General features: G+C 46.8%; 1 protein-coding gene across 4 annotated transcripts in view; it reads left to right on the forward strand.

The window, feature by feature from the left end:
- Positions 1 to 23,638, forward strand: part of LOC140393864 (receptor-type tyrosine-protein phosphatase R-like) — a 164,660-nt gene that overhangs the window by 13,856 nt on the left and 127,166 nt on the right. For all 4 annotated transcript variants that reach the window (XM_072480399.1, XM_072480403.1, XM_072480402.1 and 1 more), the window contains exon 3: positions 4,087 to 4,335. In XM_072480399.1, coding sequence (XP_072336500.1) covers positions 4,190 to 4,335 — 146 coding nt within the window. In that variant the 5' untranslated portion in view covers positions 4,087 to 4,189. The remainder of the gene's footprint in view (positions 1 to 4,086; positions 4,336 to 23,638) is intronic.

Here is a 23,638-nt window from a genome sequence, read left to right on the forward strand (position 1 = left end):
AAGCTTCGATGTACAGCAGAAACTTTTGCTTGAATGTCCGCCAGTTGGCACTGAGATTGCCGGAGGTCCTGAGCTGGTGAGGAGCCTGAATCTTCTCCATGGTGCCGGGATACATTCACTGGTCGTCACGGAACGGACTGAGGTAAACCACCTAGATTAAGCAGTCTCCTGGTAGCATGTTGTGTTATGTACTCTGGGATAACACAGGCTGCAACTGGATGCAGCTTTAACCAAAAGGTACTTCAGCCCTTGAAGTTAGTTCAATCTGATTTATTGAACCAGTAGCACAGTTAGCACAGTTCTCTATGAGTTCGACTCTCTGCTAACCTAAGTGTGGTTACTCTGACTGAACCAGACTAGCTCTTAGCCACGTGCTGGAGGTGCGATACTGTAAATACACCCTGACTCACTCTGTAGATGTTCATCAGTGGAAGAGGCGGAGTGTGAGTGCCTCGTGCCTTTTATAGTGAGATACCACCCCTGAGTATCCTGCCTGCTCATTGGTCATGTCCTGTTCTCTGTGTTCATTAGCTGCCTGTCTGTGCCTGTCTGTATATCATTATCCGCATATCTGCATATCATGACACAGTCAGTAGTACACAGATGCATTCGGGGAGTAATTAATGCCCATTTGCTCACATGGGGTACCTTCCTTTCAATACGGATCCCGAGTCTCAGGCTCAGAGAGCCACAACCTTTGTCCAAATTGTAGGCTTCTCTCAGGTGCAGGGCATTATTGACTGCATTCATATTGTAATCAAAGGCCCAACTCAGTGTGTGAACACCTTGGTGAACCCTATTAATGTGCCGGTGGTTTGTGGCCACGGTAACGGGTGCGATGCAGCAGGAAAATAACAGTGTCCGCTTTTGGGCAAGTTTAGCGGGGTGTTTCTCGATTGTTGCGGCTCCGAGAAACACCCCGCTATTCAATGGCATTTTGCCTGTTCAAGGCCGCTAGTCATTTTGTGACCCCCCTCAGCAACCCCACCGTGGCTTCCAGACCCCCCCACTTCACCCAACTGGTCATGTATTCATGGCTGATACCATGCAAGAGGGTGTCCTTGCCAGATGTGTCCTTGTCCAAAACAGATCGTTCATGATCCAAGAGCCCTCCTTCACCAAACGTCTTAAGGGCAAGGCACCCCAGGCTCAACCCCTAACATTGGCAACCTGGGCATATTGGCACTGCCATGGTGCCTGGGTGGCAGTGCCAATGTGCCAGGCTGGCAGTGCCAAGGTGTTTGGATGGCAGCAGGAGTGTCAGGGTACCACCCTGCCCAGAGCCTAACCACCCTGGGGTCTCCAATGGCCTGGGAGAGTCCCCAGGTGCCGTAACGACTGGTCCATGTTTGTATGGATCAGTACTAAACACCGTCCTGTCGAGGCCTTGCTGGGGTGTTGTTAGTTCCCGGGCGCTGGGAGAATACGGTGAGCGCATATTTAAATGAGGCTAATGGATCATTTAAATATGCTGATCTGGATCACGGCCAGCGAGGGTGTGATTGGGATCGCGATGTCCTGGGAGGGTCGGTTAAATCTTGAGAGATGTCTCAAGCGTTGCGAATCTTGCGAGAGGCAACAACCTCATTGCATCACTAACTAGGGCGCGATGAGGGTGGTAAATCCCACCCAATGTGTTTCTTCAAGTGTACTCAAAAGTCCCTGAGCAGCTGCCACTACTCCTTCATTCTAGGGAACGGACATTCCGGGCTAATGACCCCCTGAGGCACCCACAGTTGGAGGCCGAGAAAAATTACAATTGGCAACCATGTTGTCATTAGGAGCACCATCATGCAGGCAATTGGCATATTAAAACTGAGATTCTGATGCCTCGATTGCTTAGGGCGAGCTCAACAACAGATCCCAAAAAAGGTTTCGAGAATAGTTTTGGATGGTGCATGCTGCACACCATTACACAGTGGAAGGAACTCCGGCTTGATGATGAGCGTATGGGTGGAGCTCAATCTCTGAGGAGGAAGAAGTAGTGACGGAGGAGGACATCAGGGAATGCAGCGATTCAAGAAGGCACCTTACCACCACCTTCTCAACGGCAATTAAGGGTGGATAATAAATGCTGTCCGAGCCAATGATGCCCACATTCTGTAAATGAATAAGAATAAAGGAGACCCAAGTGCATTTAGGCCATTCCGATATAGAGGAGGAGGATGAGTCCATCAATGGAAGAGCAGCAAGGAGACTGGGCATGTATTCATGGCTGATACCATGCAAGAGGGTGTCCTTGCCAGATGGGTCCTTGTCCAAAACAGATATTAGTAAGCTTCTCCAAAATCACAAATGCCATCGGACAGTCACTGGTGACAAACCTCCACAAGAAAATCCTTCTACATTGATGTCAGTGTCTCTCGAGAGGCTGCCCATCCCTCACAAGGGAGCAAATAAGTTGGATTCTATTACTTTCAAACTGCAACTACCCTCTCCACTATAAACATGGTAATCAGCATTTTCAAATACACATAGAAATAAATCCCTTTCATCCTGGCCCCATGAATGCCATTGACCGTGAATGAGGCACCCATGCACCAAGTGTACCACCATCAAACCATGACTGCAATACAGATAATGACAGGAGTGAAGGCGTTAAACCCTATACACATTGACACGAGTACATGTTGCATCATTCATGCAAATATGGCATCTCGCGAATGATGATTAGACAACTGTACCAAGACTGCTGATCGGAAGAACTTATCCATGCATTCCAACAAATGTTTTGGGTTAAGAACTGGGCAGCACATGCATCAGTTCTGGCTTAAATCTACCTCTGAAAACTGTGCGAACCACATCCTGTGACATTGGAAATAACAATGTGGCCACAGTGGTGGCGACAGTAGATGACCAGTATTAACTGGATGATTCATGGGCTACTGAGCTCAATAGCCCACGCCAACACTGCGGTGCAGATGAGTGTCAAGCACCCAGATTGATTGGTTGTACTAAATTCCCCTTAGTATCCAAAGATGTGCAGGTTGACTGGGGTTATGAGGATAGAGTGGGGAAGTGGACCTTGATAGAGTGCTCTTTCGGAGGGTCAGTGCAGACTCGATGGGCCAAATGGCCTCCTTCTGCACTGTCGGGATTCTCTGGAAGTGGACACTTAACCATCCTGACTGCTGATATTTTTGATTTTAAAATAAGTCACCAATTTGCAAAAAAAAAGGCACAACTGTAGAAATGAAAGGTTTTATTCTTCTCATTTTAATGCAATGCTCGTTCAATATGAATCAAACACGAGCTATACTTAGTGCACTACAAAGTCATTCATAACCAGGAAATAGAAAGGATATGGAAATTGTGTTGCTTTCAACTATATTACTAAATAAGCAGTAGCTGTATTCTCCATCTCGATCCACCTCAGTATAAAATGAATAAATACCTTCAATTAACTCTCCAGCTGTGCTAACTCTTGGATCAAGGTAGAAAAAGCTGCAGTTGGATAAATTATGCTCATAAATAGTTTTAGTATTTAATTAACTGCACCAATATAATTACTAGTCAATCCAATACTAAATGATTATGAAGATCAAAGTTATACTCTATAAAACTGAGTCAATATAAATCTAACCATGAAAAGTTTGGTTTAACTTAAAACAAGCTTAACAAATAACATCAGCAACTTACTCTTTGACCAATATGTACAGGATCAATAAAGTACTGAAGTCTTGAATTGCCCGAGAGGTTCCTTTTCCACTCTGGGCTTCAGTTAAAGAAGGAGGCAGCATACACATCCCGAAGCTCATTGCTTTTCTGCATATTTTCTGTTTAGTAGAAATTCCAGGTATTATTCTAATCCAAAAGTAACCTTAAACATGTCAAGGTTATATGAACTTTAACATTGTTTGCTTCGCTATTTATATTTAGGGATTTGCATGCAAGAAGAACTTTTGTTGCCTCATATTTTAGGTCTTATTATTTGCAGTGTGAAGTTTATGTTTCAAAAAAGATTAGAATTGCGCATATATAGACATCTGCAAAGTTTTAAACAAAATGCGATATTCTGCAGGCTGAAGTGACTTTGAATTTTGTGCTTTTCACCACAACAAAGTTTTCTTTTCTGATCGTTTACAGATGAATTGCCGTTTAAGGGTGCCTTTCCATCCAAACCAGCCAGGATATTGTGGAGCCAGCAGGTAGTCTCAGTCCAGGCCTGACTTGTTCTGAGGTATATTCAATGCACAGCATGGTACAATCTGGGCTAACTTCTATTCCGGTACATACTGTGAGCTGTCAAGGTCAACCTGCAAAAGAGAGCATGGACCCCTCATCAACCATATCCACACCATTCAAATCAGTAAAGCAAAGCCGTCTTCAGGAACGGTAAGAATGGAATGATTCAGTAAATGAAAGACTCACTCCTATTGAGTACAATTTCAGTCAAACTCATAGCTTTAAAATAGATTTTTTTGTACATTAAAGTAGATGAAAGGAACCTTTGTATATTAATAATCTACTAATCGTGGTCCTCTGCGGCAAGTCTTTTGTTGATAACACCAATCATCTGATTCTCCAAAACATAAATCATTGAGCTCAAAATTAATTTTGTTGATCCTCTGAAATCACCGAGAATTTTCCCCCTGAATAGGTAAGCCATGGTAGATCCGCACTCTCGGCTCATTTGGAAAATGTCATCCACAGAGCTATGATGGAGGAGAAATTCGTTTGCATATCCCCACCTCTAAATATCATTGAAGAATGTTTTGCGACCCACGCAGGTAGCTGCCCATGGCACTGTCCGGGGAATCGAAATAAGTCTGAGTAGAGATACTTAAATGAATTTCGTCCCCTGCAAGTTAGTTTCTATGTCACAGTGGAGAAAAATTAGCCTGGTCCCTGCTGCTGATTACAGTTGTGAGCAGATATGTGGATATCAAGCGGGGAAAGATCCATCTTGTCTGTGATTCTCTTCATGGCAACGTAACCTGCTGATTCTCATGCTGCTGACTCTGCAGCTCAGTTGATCCCTGTGAGCTAAGGGATAGTGTGGTAAACAAAACAAAACGAGTCAGGTTATCCCCAGAACCTATAAGACCCCTCATAAGGTTCTTCATTTGTTAACTTACTAACAACATACATGCATTGCAAAACAATGACATTGTTTGCTGCAATGGCTACGAAGCTATCCTGTCAATGGTTGTCACTTTCTTGCCAAAATGGAGGGCAGGGATGCGTGGAGGCTTGTCACTAATTGCAGAAGGTTCCACACAAAAAGGTTTGGTGACCATCACAATAGGCTGGATTTTACATGCCCTCGCTGGGTTTATTTTCGGAGGATGGGGTGGGGGGGGGGGGGGGTGGGGGGGGGGGGGGGGGGCGGGGGGGGGGGCGGGGGGGGGGGGGGTCACGGCCACTCCTTAGCCAACCCCTGTAATATGTGAGCTCGGCAGGCACTGAAATCGGCAACTTGCCCACCATGTTTAAGTGAATAATGAAAGGGCAAGCAAGCCTATTGACTTGAATAATACACCGCCACACCATAATATGATTGGCGTAGTCAGACTGGAAAGAGAGGCATTTTATTTTATAAGGCCTGCAGAAAAAAAGGCAATGGGTACCTCAATCAGGCATGGGGAGGGGGCACCTTCCCCCAAGAGGTCACCCAGACCCCTTCTTTCTGCACCACCAACTCATCAAACCAATTTTTTTTTCAACATAAGAGAATGCTGCTTGTTTATTCCCTGTTATTGACCTGCCCCATTAATAAGCTGCAGCAAATAATGCATTGCAACAACACTTAATTTCCCTCGCTCCCTGAGGAACACTATTTGCAATGAGACCCTCCCCATCCTGCATATTTAATTAATTTGTCACAAAGGGGAAATGGGACGGGGATCATGGAGGCCAAATAGGCCTGCAATTTTGATTGACCAGGTGATGCACTATCAATTACTACGAGACGAGAGTAGAGAATAATCAAGGCTTTATTAAGCAGAGATGTGTGGCCTCCGGCAGCTGCTACCAGAATGGAAGCAGCTCGGGTGTGCACACGCATTTATACTCCGCCTACTGGGCGGAGCCAGCAGGCAGGGGTTTACCCCTGTACCTATAGTACAGGAGCCTTACCGTATTACCTCTCATAATCATCATTACAATTACTATATAATCAGTGGTGACTATCACACCAAGATTTTTGCGAACCTTACAGCAGAAACGTGACATCAAAAGAAAACTAAGACCGTGCAGTCTGTACAATTATTGAATCAGTTAAGAGAGTCTCAGCTACATGTACTTATTAAATTTTAATCTGCCTTTGACAACAAACTTTTGCTTTCTTATGGTTCAGATGTGAAAGCTGCACATTCAGCCTTACCCCCTATCTCATGAAGCTGATGGGATCACAGTCTTACACTTTATTCAAATCCGATGAGATATGAAACTGGTGCTCAATCTTATCTTTGGGGGTTTCCTGCCTGGCAGGTTTGATTAAAATTACCCCCAAATACCTCACTGAAATTATTGACTTTCAGTTGAACCCTATTGGGTGTTCATTCCACAAAGCAGCCCAGAGGAGTGCTTCTCTTGACCAGATGAGCTCGTGGAAAATTAACAATGTTGCAATCGATAAGTCAATGGCATTACTGAAACATTGCGTGTGAGAAAGTGGCTTTGCACTGAAACCTTGGCTCATTCTTTTTCACACTGCTGCTCAGCAATATCATCCAGAAGTATGATGCCAGCTTCTGAACGTCTACTGATGAAGCACAGCTTTATCTGTCAGCCTCCTACATTGATCCCAAAGGCTGCTTCTACACTCTTCAATTTCCTGGTTGAGATTTAAGGCGTGAATGAGTCAAACTTTCCTACATCTTAAAATCATCAAAACCAAAACCTTTTCTTTGACATCACTGGCACCTGCAATCCTTTGGCCTTAATTTCATCAATCTCCCTCGTTGCCACCGCCTCAGGCTAAATAAGGAGGTGTGGAACTTTGATGTAATGCTTGATCATTTTCTTCCCCCACATCAGTTCAGTTACTGAGACAGTTTTTCCACATTCCTCATGCCATATGCTTCCATCGCCATCTCCCTTCCCAGGCCAGCATCGAATCCACAAAAATATCACAGAGAAGTTATCCTCGTATCATCGGAAATATTTAACAGATCAGGCAGCTCCTATGGATAAAGCAATAGAGTTCATGTTTCAGCTTGTTGATCTGGCAGCCTGACGATAGGTTATTGACCTGAAATGTTAACTCCATTTGCATCTCCAGTGGTGCAGCCTGCTGCCTATTTCTAGCATTTTCTGTGTTTATTTTAGATTTTCAACATCCTCAGTATTTTATTCTCAAACAGTCTTCTAGCCAGTCTCCACCCTCACTCAGAATGCTATAGTCCCTGTTCTCATCCACCCAAGGTCCCACTCTCCAATCACTTCTGTCCATCAACTGCCCATTCCGTAATAAATTGACTTTAAGAACATTGGCCTTACTTTCAATTCCCTCAAAACTTCACCTTAACTTACTTCAGCTTCTCTTCCACTACCCCTGAAGAGGGGGAGAGGACAACATTTAATAGCCAACGTATATTGGCCGACAATTGCTGCCCCACTGATGAAACCTGGCTGGTCTTCCAAGATCACTCCTGGGAGGAGGACTCCAACCACAGTACCAGCACCTTTGCAAGTAACTTAGCATCCACATTTAACAATGAAATAGGGCTTTGTGCAGGGGCACTAGCTTAGCAGCCCTGGTCACGGCACCTCTGCTGCTTCCACTGGCTCGGTACTCCACCAGCCCGATAGTGGTGGCGGCTTTTCGGATCTGGGGCCAGTGGAGGAGGCATGTAGGGGAGGTAAGAGCATTGGTGTGGATCCCAAGCTGCAGCAACCACCGATTTGCCCCGGGGAACATGGACAGGGGGGTATCGACTGAGGAGGAGGGCGGGGATTATGAGGATGGGGGATCTGTTCCTGGAAGGGTGCTTTCCGAGCATGAGGGCGCTGGAGGAGAAGTTTGGGCTGGCAAGAGGGAACGACGTAGATACTTGCAGGTGCGGGATTTTGTACGCAGACTGGTGCTGTCCTTCCCGCATCTCCCGCCGAAGGGGCGGCAGGACAGGGTAGTTTCTAGGAGAGGTGGGAGAGGGTAGAGTCTCAGACGTCTACAAGGAGCTAATGGGAGCTGAGGATATGCAGACCGAGGACCTGAAGCTTAAGTGGAAAGAGGAGCTTGGGGGGGAGATGGAGGACAGTATCTGGGCAGAGCCCTGAGCAGAGTAAACACGACCGCAACATGTGCCAGTCTCAGCCTGATCCAGTTTAAGGTCGTGCACCGGGCCCACATGACGGTGGCCCGGATGAGCAGATTCTTTGGGCTGGAGGACAAGTGTGCTAGATGCGCCGGAGGGACGGCTAACCATGTACACCTGTTCTGGTCGTGTCCTAAACTCAGGGGGTATTGGCAGGGATTCGCAGATGTCATGTCCCAAGTATTGAAAATTGGGGTGGTAATGAGCCCTGAGGTGGCAATCTTTGGGATTTCGGAGGACCCGAGAGTCCAGGAAGAGAGAGAGGCCTTTGCTTCCCAGGTAACCCGGCGACGAATACTGTCAGCATGGAGGAACTCAAAGCCCCCGAGGGCTGAGGTATGGCTATCGGACAAGGCGAGCTTTCTTAGTCTGGAGAAAGTCAAGTTTGCCTTGAGAGGTTCGCTATTAGGGTTCGCCCGAAGGTGGCAGCCATTTATTGGAATGAAAATGTAAACCGCTTATTGTCACAAGTAGGCTTCAAATGAAGTTACTGTGAAAAGCCCAAGTCGCCACATTCCGGCGCCTGTTCGGGGAGGCTGGTACGGGGATTGAACCGTGCTGCTGGCCTGCCTTGGTCTGCTTTCAAAGCCAGCGATTTAGCCCAGTGTGCTAAACCAACCCCTATTGACATCTTCGCAGAGGAGTAAGCGTCAGCGGGGGGTGGGGGGGGGGAGAGTGGGGGGGGGGGGGGGTGGGGGCTAGGGTAGAGTAGAGTAGAGTAAGGGGGTATTGAGGTAGGTCCGTGCGTGAACTGAGCCGTGGTTTGCACTATGTTTAATTTGTGTCTTGACTTCTTTTTTTTGTACTGTACAATGTCACTTTTTCTATATGCCTAAAATACCTCAATAAAATTGCTTGTTCAAAAAAAACCAGTGAAATAGATCGATACAACCCACATTCCGTAGGGTCCTTGGCTTTCTAAAGGATTAGGGAAATAGAGGCCTGCGCACGTGTAACAGGCAACGAACCCCAAGTCAAAGAGTCATTAAACATATGTAAAATCAGAGGGATCAATTGTTCCATAAACCTCTTATAAAACTCAATTGGGAAACCATCCGGTTCAGAAGCTTAACTCGTCTGCATCAACCCAATACATTCCTAATTTCCTCTGGGCCCAAAGGGGATTCAAAATCTTCCCGGCTCTCGCTCTCCACCACTGGGTTGGATAACCCATCCAAAAAATCCATCATGGCCGAACCCTCCGCTGGGGATCCGATCTATAGAGATCCCGATAAAATGTTTCAAAAGCTGGATTGACCTTAAGCGGGACAGAAACTAAAGTGTCACTCAAGGCTCTTATCTGTACCATCTCCTGGGAAGCTGCCTGCCACCTCAGCTGATGAGCTAAAAAGCGACTGGCCTACTCACAGTGTTCATAAAATACACCCCTCAAACCCACCGCCTCACCCATTGATAACAATTAAAATTGTGTCTGCAGCTTTTTGCTGCTTGCCAGCAACTCTGGGGTTGGGGCAAGTGAATATTGATGGTCCACCTCAAAGATGGAGTCCAGCAACCTCTGCCGCTTCACCCTCACCCTCGCAGTCCTTACCATGCGCACTTTGGAGGAAATTATCTTCCCCCCTGATAACCACCTTAAAGTCTTCCCACAATGTAGACGGTGAGATAGGCTCACTTTTATTAAATTTAATATATTCCCCAATGGCAGTGGACATGCGTTCGCAATTTCTTTGTCCGCTGACAATGCTGTATCCAATCTCCATGACGGAAGTTGGGAGGGGCCAGACTTTAGTACCAAATCCACAAAATGTGGGGCATGCTCTGAAATCACAATCGCTGAGTAACCCACCCTTTCCACCAAAGGGAGGAGAGACCTACCTGCCACAAAAAGGTCAATGGCCGGGATTCTCCGATCCTGCGGCGGGTTGGAGAATCGCCGGGGGGGGGGCACGAAAATTGCGCCACGCCGCTCCGACGCCGGGCCGCCGATTCTCCGGCAACCAGAGAATTGGTGCCAATCGCACCCGCGCAGTCATCACCGCGCCAGTCGGGGGCCGTTGAAAGTGGCCCACGCGGTGATTCTCCGCGCTCGATGGGCCGAGTGCACGCCGAGTTCCGCTGAGTCCCACCGTCATGGGTTACGTATGCCCCCACCCGGTGGGACCTCGGGGTTCTGGCTGCGGGGGCCGTCCAGCTGTGTGGGGGGGCAGGGGGATCCGACTCTGGGGGGGGCCTCCACAGCAGCCAGGCCCGCGATCGGGGTCTACCGACCGGCGGGCAGGCTAATTCCGGGGGGGGACACCTATGTTCCTCCGCGTCGGGCTCCTGTAGGTCTCCACCATATGGCCCGGGGGCCGGTGCGGAGACGGCAACCCACGCGCATGCGCGGACCCGCGCTGGCCATGTCGCGCCGGCTTTTGAGCGCACAGCACGCCGGCGCCATACTAGCCCCCGAAGGAGGGGTGAATGCCTGGGCCTGGAGGCCCATTGACGCTGGGATTTCAGAGAATCCCGGCCAGTATGTGAGTATATCTGGTGGACACGGGAAAAAAAAAATCTATCACGTGGGTGAAAGAAATGCCACGGATCTGTTTCCACGACCCCTCCCCCCCCTCTCCCCAACCTGCTGCTCCATGTAAACCAATAGCACATTTGCCACCCCGATGGAGTCAGAGGTTTGGCTTGGGCTCGGATCGATCCGGGCCGGAATCCAGAACACAGTATACATCACCCTCAAGATTAGCTGTTATGAATCGATGGAGCCTGATAATAAAACCTATATCATCCCAGTTTGTGGGGTAAACTTTAACCAGGACCACCGAGGTGCCCTCCAAGACCCACAACCAATAACATGTCTACCATTGGAGTCTGCCAAGATCTTAGCGGCAGGAAATTTAACCCTTTTGTTAATTAAAATTGCAGTGCACCATCAAAGCCCGAATGACAAACATACCCCACCCACTTCTTCCGCAACCTTGCCTGGTCCCTTACCTGCAAATGAGTCTTCTGTAGAAACCCACATCAGCATTCAAACGTTTAAGGTGAGCAAATACCCTTGACCTTTCCACTGGTCTATTCAACTCCCCGACATTCCAGGTGACCAAACAGATTGGGGGCCTCCCACCCTCCCTCGATCCAAAGTCAGGCATTTGCACCAAGAGGGATTATCCAACAGTTCCATAGAAAGTACAGCCCACCCAAGATGGCCACCAAACCCACTAGCAAGACGAAACAAAGAAAAATCTGCAGTCAACTTCAGCAAACCATTCCTGCCCCCCACCCTCAAACAATACCATACCCAAATATACATACACCAGTAAGGTGACCAAAAACCCCCAAAACCTACTTCTAATAAACCTAACCCGCAACTGAACAAAAACACTAAGCCCATTATCTAAAACAAGACTAATATAATGAGCTGCAGTCACCCGACCGCACCCACCGCTCCCGTTAGCTAACTCTTCGGCTAGTAGGGCGGTTCCCGCCAATGTGAAGAAAAATGCTAACAGGAAAATGACACAAAGGGCACGATCCTCCGGCCATGCTACGCCAGAAAAGCAGCTCGCCGTGGCGCAGTGTGGCCATTGAAAGCTGGGAGACCCCGCTCACATGATCTACCTGGCTCGCAATGCCTTGCGAGATTTAATGCAATCTGGCGAGACCACAATGGACGGGGTCACATTTTACCAGACTTGCATATTAGAGCGAGGCAGTAAGCATCGCTCTAATGTGCAGATTCCCAAGGTACCTGAGGCATTGGGATTTAATCACTTTGATTAAATCCCAATTTTAACCCGCGCTGGCCATGTCGCGCCGGCTTTTGAGCGCACAGCACGCCTGCGCCATACTAGCCCCCGAAGGAGGGGTGAATGCCTGGGCCTGGAGGCCCATTGACGCTGGGATTTCAGAGAATCCCGGCCAGTATGTGAGTATATCTGGTGGACACGGGAAAAAAAAAATCTATCACGTGGTTGAAAAAAATGCCACGGATCTGTTTCCACGACCCCTCCCCCCCTCTCCCCAACCTGCTGCTCCATGTAAACCAATAGCACATTTGCCACCCCGATGGAGTCAGAGGTTTGGCTTGGGCTCGGATCGATCCGGGCCGGAATCCAGAACACAGTATACATCACCCTCAAGATTAGCTGTTATGAATCGATGGAGCCTGATAATAAAACCTATATCATCCCAGTTTGTGGGGTAAACTTTAACCAGGACCACCGAGGTGCCCTCCAAGACCCACAACCAATAACATGTCTACCATTGGAGTCTGCCAAGATCTTAGCGGCAGGAAATTTAACCCTTTTGTTAATTAAAATTGCAGTGCACCATCAAAGCCCGAATGACAAACATACCCCACCCACTTCTTCCGCAACCTTGCCTGGTCCCTTACCTGCAAATGAGTCTTCTGTAGAAACCCACATCAGCATTCAAACATTTAAGGTGAGCAAATACCCTTGACCTTTCCACTGGTCTATTCAACTCCCCGACATTCCAGGTGACCAAACAGATTGGGGGCCTCCCACCCTCCCTCGATCCAAAGTCAGGCATTTGCACCCAAGAGGGATTATCCAACAGTTCCATAGAAAGTACAGCCCACCCAAGATGGCCACCAAACCCACTAGCAAGACGAAACAAAGAAAAATCTGCAGTCAACTTCAGCAAACCATTCCTGCCCCCCACCCTCAAACAATACCATACCCAAATATACATACACCAGTAAGGTGACCAAAAACCCCCAAAACCTACTTCTAATAAACCTAACCCGCAACTGAACAAAAACACTAAGCCCATTATCTAAAACAAGACTAATATAATGAGCTGCAGTCACCCGACCGCACCCACCGCTCCCGTTAGCTAACTCTTCGGCTAGTAGGGCGGTTCCCGCCAATGTGAAGAAAAATGCTAACAGGAAAATGACACAAAGGGCACGATCCTCCGGCCATGCTACGCCAGAAAAGCAGCTCGCCGTGGCGCAGTGTGGCCATTGAAAGCTGGGAGACCCCGCTCACATGATCTACCTGGCTCGCAATGCCTTGCGAGATTTAATGCAATCTGGCGAGACCACAATGGACGGGGTCACATTTTACCAGACTTGCATATTAGAGCGAGGCAGTAAGCATCACTCTAATGTGCAGATTCCCAAGGTACCTGAGGCATTGGGATTTAATCACTTTGCTTCGGGGGCCTCAGGTGAGTGACGTTTAGTACTGGCCCCCACAAACGAGGACCAAACAGAACGGCATTCATGGGGGTCTGCAAGGGTATCGGAGGCCACCAAGTGCATGCCCTTTTGGCAGAGTGGTGTCCTGGCACTGCTAGTGCCACCTGGGTAACCTGGCAGTGCCATATGTGTGCCAGCCTGCCACTGCCAAGGTTCTCAAATTGCACAACCATGGTGCCCGGGTTTCACTGCCAAGATGCCAAGATGGCATTTCTTGCATACGCTCGATCGAGCCGGGATTGCCCGGTCTAGGTGTTGGGGGGTACAATGGGGAGTTCCGGCTAGCAGAGCTCCCCATTGTAAAACAACAGGGCTGTGTGCGGCCTAGGTCACAAATTTCACATTCAGGCGTCTTTATTCAACACAAGTCGCGTTGAATGGCCATGCGTTTCTCGGCTTGCTAGAGTTGTGTGGGGTTTTGGTGAGACCACAGTCGGAGCACTGTGGGCAGTTTTTGTCCCCCACATTCAGGAAAAGATATACCTGCATTGGAAGTGGTACAATTAAGGTTCACTAAATTGTTTCCTAGGATGAGAGGTTGTTTCATGATGAGAGACTGAGCAAATTGTGTCTATTTCATCTGGAGTTCAGAAGAATGCACGGTGATCTCAATCAATCATACAAAATTCTGAAAGGGCTTGATAGGGTTAACACTGAAAGATTATTTCCACTGGTGAGGGGCTCTAAATGGCATTGGGGTACAGTCTCAGGATAAGGGACTGATCATTTAGGACTGAGAGGAGGGGAACTTACTTCACTGAAAGGGTTGAAAGAGATTCCCGTTGCATCATTGGCAGAGGAGGGGGGACAATCGCTACAGAATGTCCTGCTGGGGTAAACCACGTTTTCAGACCCCAGAGGCATTTTCTGTTTGTGCCGTCGATCCATCCTACCAAAAACAGGAGTGGAAAAAAGGAGTGTGGCCGTTGAAAGCTGGGAGACCCCGCTCACAGGATCTACCTGGCTCGCAATGCCTTGCGAGATTTAATGCAATCTGATTCCACTGATTTTCCAAGGATTTCAGATGCAGGGTAATTTTCCAAAGGAAGTTGAAACTTTGTGGACAGTTTCTGTGCAATCCAGGCATATCTGGGGCACCTCTCAGTTGTGACCCTCCCTCTCTCCTGGGCCTACATCTATGCCTCTTTTGGGTAAACATTACTAAATAATGTAATAGGAACTTCAGATAGGATGTATTCACTTTAAAAGTATTGGTTTTCAAAAGCTATAAAATAATAATGCAGCATTTGATCAATCATAGTTATTAACCAGTCAGACAGACAGCAAAATAAGTCAGATCACCACTTAAGAGAAATTACATGATGTGCAGCTCAATTAAAAAGGATGGCTCCATTTTCTATTATAAAATAGTTTTTTGAAATGTATACTTAGACTGCCAATATTCAATGGATGTAACATAAACTCTATTGAGCAATGTGTTTTTCTGTTAGCACAGATCAATAGGAACTCCTGAGACTCTAGTTTATTGGGACTATGGAAAAATCACCAGTAGTACAGAAATGGTCAGGGCTGAATGCTGAGAAGCCTGTTTTCAGCTGGGATTATTGTTTTGGGTGTGTTGGCCATGATAATTTGTCTGCAGACAATGAGTGAGATTGATGGAAGTCCAATATGCCATTTGAAGGAGCTTGTTCCATAAACCACAGGCCATGTTCCATTATTTACTTGCATATTTTGTGAATAAACCACAGATTTAATTTGATAAATATTTAGATACAGTGAAAGAAAATATTAAATGGTTTTGAGATAACAAAATTATAATCTTAAAATAGAAAACATCCAAAAACTCATGCAAATAAAACCCAACAGAATGTAGTTGAATTTTGTTTCTAGTTGCTATCATTGACCATTCAGCAGATCAAAGTAGTTCCTCCATCAGTAAAAGGTGTTGGGAAGCTATATAATGGCATAGATAGGTGTCAGACTATTCCAGCAACAGCTTAATCTAACTTCATTTCATGTTCAACTGACAAAAGCATGTTATTGTTTGTTACCTTCCAATACAACAATGCCATGATGAGGCATACAACAAGGGCTGGTTTAGCTCAGTGGGCTAGACAGCTGGTTTGTAATGCAGAACAAGGCCAGAAGCGCGGATTCAATTCCTGTGCAGGCTTCCCCGAACAGGCGCCGGAATGTGGTGACTAGGGGCTTTTCACAGTAACTTCATACTTGTGACAATAAAACATTATTAATAAATATCTTTCCAGGAGTAATAGAGTGAACTGGGAAAGTCATTTACCTGGAGCAAATAAGGATGTTAAAAATATTCGGAAAATAATCCAGTGATACCCAAAATAATAATTCTAAAATCATTTGCAATTTAAGAGTCAATTTTGACACTAATTGTATTTATATAGACACCAGGGGCGAGATTCTCCGACCCCCCGCCGGTCGCCGAAGTCTCTGGCACTGGATATTCGACAGGGGCGGGAATCGCGTCGCGCCGGTTGGCGGGCCCCCCCGCTCGATTCTCCGGCCCAGATGAGCCGAAATCCCGCCGCTAAAATGCCTGTCCCGCCGGCGTAAATTAAACCACCTACCTTACCAGCGGGACAAGGCGGCGCGGGCGGGCTCCGGGGTCCTGGGGGGGGGGGGGGGGCGCGGGGCGATCTGGCCCCGGGGGGTGCCCCCACGGTGGCCTGGCCCGCGATCGGGGCCCACCGATCCGCGGGCGGGCCTGTGCCGTGGGGGCACTCTTTCCCTTCCGCCTCCGCCACGGTCTCCACCATGGCGGAGGCGGAAGAGACTCCCTCCACTGCACATGCGCGGGAATGCCATCAGCGCCCGCTGACGCTCCCGCGCATGCGCCGCCCGGAAATGTCATTTCCGCGCCAGCTGGCGGGGCACCAAAGGCCTTTTCCGCCAGCTGGCGGGGCGGAAATTCATCCGCGCCGACCTAGCCCCTCAAGGTTGGGGCTCGGCCCCCAAAGATGCGGAGCATTCCGCACCTTTGGGGCGGCGCGATGCCCGTCTGATTTGCGCCGTTTTGGGCGGCAGTCGGCGGACATCACGCCGTTTCCGGAGAATTTCGCCCCAGATTACAATTCAATCTATTGTAATGGGCTGCTGAGAGAGTGACAATGATAGAAGCGCAGTGTGGGCATCATTGATGTCAAATAGTGAAGTGATTAAATTGGAACCAAACAAAGAATGCCTCAAGAAAACTGTCACTTGATTCTGGGGGCTTCTGCTTACATTGCCTACTGAAATCTCTAGTCAGCATGGGAACAGGCCCGAGATAACGTTTCATTAAATGGCAATTGACTACCTGCCCCTTGCCAATCTGTCCCTAAGTTGGCCCCTTTCAAAATCGCTTCAAGCTGGAATCGTGGTAGAGGATACTGGCGGTACCGAATTGGGTGCCCACTGGCCTTTGATCCAGACCCCAAATTCTTTTAAAAATTCAGCCCTATGGGGTCAGATTCCACTTATACACCCATGCCATCCATCTCTTCCTCTTCCCAAACTCTCTGGAGCCCTCCACTACTTTTGTGCTGTCAAATTGTTTGCCTGGCATCAAGTCTCAGGAGAGACACAATTTCCTCTCGATAAATTTTAGGCAGGCAGAAATCATTGTTCAGATCCCACCATAAATTCTATTCCACTGACACGGTTTCTATTTTAATCCTTGGTGAACATCTCAGACTGAATCTAACTGTCTGTGTCTGAATTTCCATGTCCAAACCAACCCTGAGCTGAACTCGCACAAATCCAAATACATCACAATCTATTTCCAACTCCTCTATCATTGAAACCTTTATTTTTTTGCAAATTAACCTTCAGACTCAATTCTTCCAATACTTCTTGGGCTGATTTGTACTACCTATCCTCTTTGTAAACTTCAACTGATCCAGAACTCAGCTGCATTACCTAATAGAACTCATATTGGCCCAGCTCCCCTATTAAATTGCTTCCCAGTACTCCAAAGTTTTCAACTTCATATTTAAATCCCTCCATGGCCTCAACACTCCCGACATATGTAACTACGGTCCCTCCCTACCAAACTTTCCATATCTTTTTTTTATTCATTTACAGGATTCAGGAATTGCTGGCTAGGCCAGCATTTACTGCCTGTCCCTAGTTACCCTTGAGAAGGTGGTGGGGTGCTGCCTTCTCGAGCCATGGCGTCCCTGAGGAGTAATCTCTTGTGCATAACCTTCCTCCTTTCACACTACTATTAAATCTATCTTCAGCCATCTAGGATACACACTTTCAAATTCATCCCTAAATCCCTCCCATTCAAACCATCGTAAACACCCTTCATAAAAGGGCTCCTCCTATTATTGTTTTTGATCAGTGAGCAATTTTTCCCAACACCTGTAAGAACCATGTTGGAATTCTTTGAGTTTTGCGCTCGGTTAAAGTAAGTCTATCCGTGGGAAGCCACGTTTTGATAGCATACAAGGGGTTGCAGCATGCCCTAGGAACTTGAGAAACTCACCTTCGGCCATTTATAGCATCAAGAAAAAATCTATTCTGTAGTCCACTTTCTCATGACATGAAAAATTTGTCACATGCTCAGTGCAAGGCTCTGACCAAGGCATTGAGCATGTGACCAACTATGCATGTCTAGCGTTCTTTTTTGATGTGTAAGGTGAGGTGAGCATATAATTCATTTAAGACAACTGTGCTTTACATTCCAACACCAGAACGAGTCTATTATAATCATCAAATAGAACTATAACGACAAATGAAAGTAAAGAAAAGTTTAATTAGAACAGTATTTTGATTGTCAAAGTATATTTTGTTTTCTGACTTTAATACATTTAACAAACTTCATACTGCTCGATGTTTTCTGAAAAACGATACGGTAGCATTGTGGGGCAGCACAGTAGCATTGTGGGGTAGCACGGTAGCATTGTGGATAGCACAAATGCTTCACAGCTCCAGAGTCCCAGGTTCGATTCCGGCTTGGGTCACTGTCTGTGCGGAGTCTGCACATCCTCCCCGTGTGTGCGTGGGTTTCTTCCGGGTGCTCCGGTTTCCTCACACAGTCCAAAGATTTGCGGGTTAGGTGGATTGGCCATGCTAAATTGCCCATAGTGTCCAAAATTGCCCTTGGTGTTGGGTGGGGTTACTGGGTTATGGGGATAGGGTGGAGGTGTTGATCTTGGGTGGGGTGCTCTTTCCAAGAGCCGGTGCGGACTCGATGGGCCGAATGGCCTCCTTCTGCACTGTAAATTCTATGATGATTCTATGATACTCAACTGGAATGGATTTGTTTTAATTTTTCTTCTTGGAATATTCAGAGCTAATATTTATTCTCTTTATCAAAATGAAAACAGATTTATGTTTAGCAATATGCTAAAATAATTTTGTTCTGGCTGTGTTCGACACCATTATACTTCACCGGCTCCTCTAATCCTGGGTCTCCGAGGTATGCCAGTGTGCTCCCAATTTATTTTTGCCATCGTTCATTGCTTGAATCACCACATAAGCAAACTTGAATCTGTGTTTGTGACAATGTTTCTCTGTCTTGAAATATTGCTTTTCAATTACTTTATTTTATTTGAGATCCTACCTTCCCCCAAATATGGTACAGCGGCACAGTGGTTAGCACTGCTGCCTCACAGTTCCAGAGACACGGGTTCGATTTCGACCTCAGGTAACTGTCTGTGTGGAGTTCATACCTTCTCCCCGTGTCTGCGTGGGTTTCCTCCGGGTGCTCCGGTTTCCTCCCACTGTCCAAAGATGTGCAGGTTAGGTGGATTGGCTATGCTAAATTGCTCCTTCGGGTGAAATTGCATGAACAGGGTTGGGGAATGGGCCTAGGTACGGTTGGTGCAGACTCAATGAGCCGATTGACCTCCTTCTGCACTGTAGGTAGTCTATGATTCTATGAAATGTAATCTTAAAGCATACATTATTATATAAGCCAAGTTCCTTGTAGGTGTACACAAATAATCATTTTTAATCATATAACATAAAATGAATTAATCAAAGACACCCACAGTAGTTCATGATACTCCCTGATTATTGACCTGTTTTATTAATTACATACACTTTTTATCTAATCTCTCACACTTCTTTTAAAATCGCGGTAGCACGTGGGCAGCACGGTAGCATTGTGGTTAGCACAATTGCTTTACAGCTCCAGGGTCCCAGGTTCGATTCCGGCTTGGGTCACTGTCTGTGCGGAGTCTGCACGTCCTCCCCGTGTGTGCATGGGTTTCCTCCGGGTGCTCCGGTTTCCTCCCACAGTCCAAAGATGTGCAGGTTGGGTGGATTGGCCATGATAAATTGCCCTTAGTGTCCAAAATAGCCCTTAGTGTTGGGTGGGGTTACTGGGCTATGGGGATAGGGTGGAGGTGTTGACCTTGGGTAGGGTGCTCTTTCCAAGAGCCGGTGCAGACTCGATGGGCCGAATGGCCTCCTTCTGCACTGTAAATTCTATGATTTATCCCACTCCCCACCCCCACAGAATTATTTTACTCACCTCTTTTGTCAACCAAGAAGCAGACTCCAGTTTTGTTTAGTGTCATTCCAGATTAACATGTGATATATTTATTTTTTTAGTTCCTGTAACAGTTACATCTCGACTGTGGTCTGCAACATAGATTTGACCATTTTCAAGCGTGGGTGGTGCAGATTTCTCAAAAAAAATGTGGTTAATTTGCTGGTGCTGTGAACATTGGGCCTCTGGCTTCTGTGACAAACAGGCAAACGCTGTTCCAGATGTGCCGTGATCTTTGACTTCTGCACATGAACTATAGAAAGGCTTTGTTGTTTTGTCTTCTTATGATTTATCTCATTTCCATCAGAAAATCCTCCAGAACTCATTCTAAATATATCTCACAGTCAGCTATAATGAGAGTGTTCAAAAGCTCTGTGCATATTTATCTGCACTACAGCAACAACTTGCACTTATATGGAATCTTTAATGCAGTAAACCATCTCAAAGTGCTTCAAACAGACATTGTAGAATCACTATACAATTACTACAGTACAGAACATTCAGCCCATCGAGTTTGCACCAATCCTCTGAAAGAGCATCGTACCTAGGCCCACTCCCTCACAATCCTGTAACCCGACCTAACGGTTGGACACTAAAGGGCAATACAGCATGGCCAATCCACCTAACCTGCACATCTTTGGACTGTGGGAGGAAACCAGGGCGCCCAAAGGAAACTCACACGGACACAGGGAGAAAGTGCAAACTCAACAGAGACAGTCACCAAAGGCCGGACTCAAACCCAGGTCCCTGGCGCTGTGAGGCAACAATGCTAACCACTGTGCCAATGTGCCTCCACAAAATTTGACATCGAGCCACAGAGGAAATCAGAGGGGCTGATTTAGCAGAGGGCTAAATTGCTGGCTTTGAAAGCAGACCAAGGCAGGCCAGCAGCACGGTTCAATTCCCGTACCAGCCTCCCCAAACAGGCGCCGGAATATGGCGACTAGGGTCTTTTCACAATAACTTCATCTGAAGCCTACTTGTGACAATAAGCGATTTTCATTTCATTTCAAATGTCATGGTATATGAGGTAAGTTTTAAGGGGTGCCTTAAAGAAGTACAGGAAGGTAGAATGACAATGAAGTTTGAGAAAGGAATCCTTGAGTTTAGAGCTTAGACAATTGAAAGTACAACCACCAATGATGGAGCAATTAAAAATCAGGGATGCATTAGAGGTCAGAATCAAAGGAGAACAGACATCTTCCAGGGTGGCAGGATTGGAGGAGGTTGCAGAAATAAGGATGGGTAAGGTCATGAAGGGATTTGGAAACAACACTGAGAATTTTGAAATTAAGGCATGGCTTCACCAGGAGACAACATAGGTGAGTGAGTACACTGGTGATGGTTGGTTGGATTTGGAATATAGGTAGCAGAATGTTGGATAAGCTCAAATTTATGGATGGTGTAAGGCGGAAGGCTGGTGAGGACAACATTGGAATAGTCGAGCCAAGAGGTAGCAAAGACTAGGAAAATAAATGCACTGCAGTACAGGTGTTAAGAAACATAAAGGAGTAGATTAGAAGGGTTATTTTTGCACATTGGGTTGATTAAAACATGAATTGCATGATCACACAGCTCCATTAAAGATAAGTCCTTCTTGAGTTAAATAAAGGAAAGACTAAAGAAAAATATAAAAGGAAACATGGATAGAACTTGGAAATGGGATTAAAGCAGATAAATAGTTGTGACATGGAGCGTGTATTGGCAGAACATATTGAAATAAGTGACCTTGTTGTGAACTGAAATTTCTATGATTCAATAAGAAAAGATTTGGAAAGAAAGATTGACATTTATATGACCTCAGATTATCCCAAAGCATTTTATAAAGTACATTGAAATATAGTTACTGTTATAACATAGAAAACATTGCAGCCAATTTCTGCACAGCAGGCTCTCACAAAAAGCAATGTGATAATGACCAGATAATCTGTTTTAGTGATATTGGTTCATGGATAGATATTGGCCAATAGACATAGGAGAACTTCGCTGTTCTCTTTGAAGAGTGCCTTGGGATTTGCAAGTTTATCTACGAGGTAAGTCTGGGCCTTGGTTCATCTGAAAAATGACACCTCTAATGTGCAGTGTTTCCTCACCTCAGTATGGCAGCATAATGGTACTGGAGTGTCAGTTGAAATTCTGTGCAATAGCCCCTAGTGTGGCTCTTGAACTCTCAAGCTTCTGAACAAGAGTAGAGACCTCTACGACTAAGCCACAGCTGACATCTTTTATTTAATCACAGAATCGTAGAATCCCTACAGTGCAGAAGGAGGCCATTCGGCCCATCGAGTCTGCACCGACACCTCAAAAAAATACCGTACCTAGGCCCAATCCACCACCTTATCCCTGTAACCACACGAAGCCTGCATACTCAGGGGAAAAATTTAGTATGGCCTATCCACCTAACCTACACATCTTTGGACTCGGGGAGGAAACCGAACACCCAGAGGAAACCCATGCAAACACGGGTGACACTGTAGCACACTGGTTAGCACTGCTACTTCACAGCTCCAGGGTTCATGGTTCGATTCCTGGCTTGGGTCACTGTCTGGATGGAGTCTGCACATTCTCCCTGTGTCTGCGTTGGTTTCCTCTGGATGCTCCGATTTGCTCCCACAGTCCAAATTAATGCAGATTAGGTGGAGTGTCCATGCTAAATTGCCCATGGTGTCCAAAAAGGTTGGGTGGGGTTGCTGGGTTGTGGGGATGAGGTGGAGGTGTGGACCTGGGTGGGGTGCTCTTTCCAGAAGCCGGTGCAGACTCGGTGGGCCGAATGGCCTACTTCTGCGCTGTCAATTCTATGGTTCGATGAACGTGCAAACTCCACACAAACTCCAACCGAGGGTGGAATCGTACCTGTGTCCCCGGCACTGTGAGGCAGTAGTGCTAACAATCGTGCCACCATGCCGTGCAGTGCTGGGATTTTCTGGCCTTTCCCATCGGCAGATCTTCTCATTCCACCGTTGGCGACCTCGCGTGGTGTGTTCGCTGGCGGTGGAGGGTGCAGGCACCCAAAACCCGGTAGACGTCAGTGGAACCGGAAGACCCCCCCAATGCGGGCCGTCTCTGCTGCTGAAAAAGATGCCTAAGGCTGGGATTTTCTGGCGCTGCCATGCTGGGACCCACCGTGATAGTTCTGGTGAGCCATCCAAAAGTCCATTGACTTTGGCGGCACTGGTAAATCCTGCTGGAGGTCGGCACCAGAAGACCCTGTCAAACTTAGATTGATAAAGTCTGGTCATACTAATCTGTCATTAGAACACCACTTCCACCGAGTCCTTCAACTTGTTAGAATTAATCTTGCCCCTACATGTTAGCAACATTGTAAAACTTGGTGAGAAGGCTTCCTGTTTGCTTATTTCTTGTGATTCATAAATAGATTCAAAATGACTGACGGCGTAGATTTTGTGGAGGCCACAACAGCGGGAAATGTGGCTCGTGGGATGACTGAATTAGGCAGGATACAAGATCCCGACACTGGGCGGAGATGCAGAAGTAAAGTTAGTGCCATGCTTGGGGCCTGTCAAGCCCTAAGCTGGCTTGTGGCACGTTCATACTTGTAATGCATTTTCATGCCCCATGCACACATTTGGGTAAATCTTGATTTAAAGTTACATCATATCTTTAAAGTCAACTGTGTGTGGTAGTCACCACTGTTGTATTATATTGTATATATGGGTATTACGGTAAAGCCCCTGTACTACAGGTATGGGGGTA

Source organism: Scyliorhinus torazame, chromosome 17 (assembly GCF_047496885.1).
Source record: "Scyliorhinus torazame isolate Kashiwa2021f chromosome 17, sScyTor2.1, whole genome shotgun sequence".
Taxonomy (NCBI): Eukaryota; Metazoa; Chordata; class Chondrichthyes; order Carcharhiniformes; family Scyliorhinidae; genus Scyliorhinus; species Scyliorhinus torazame.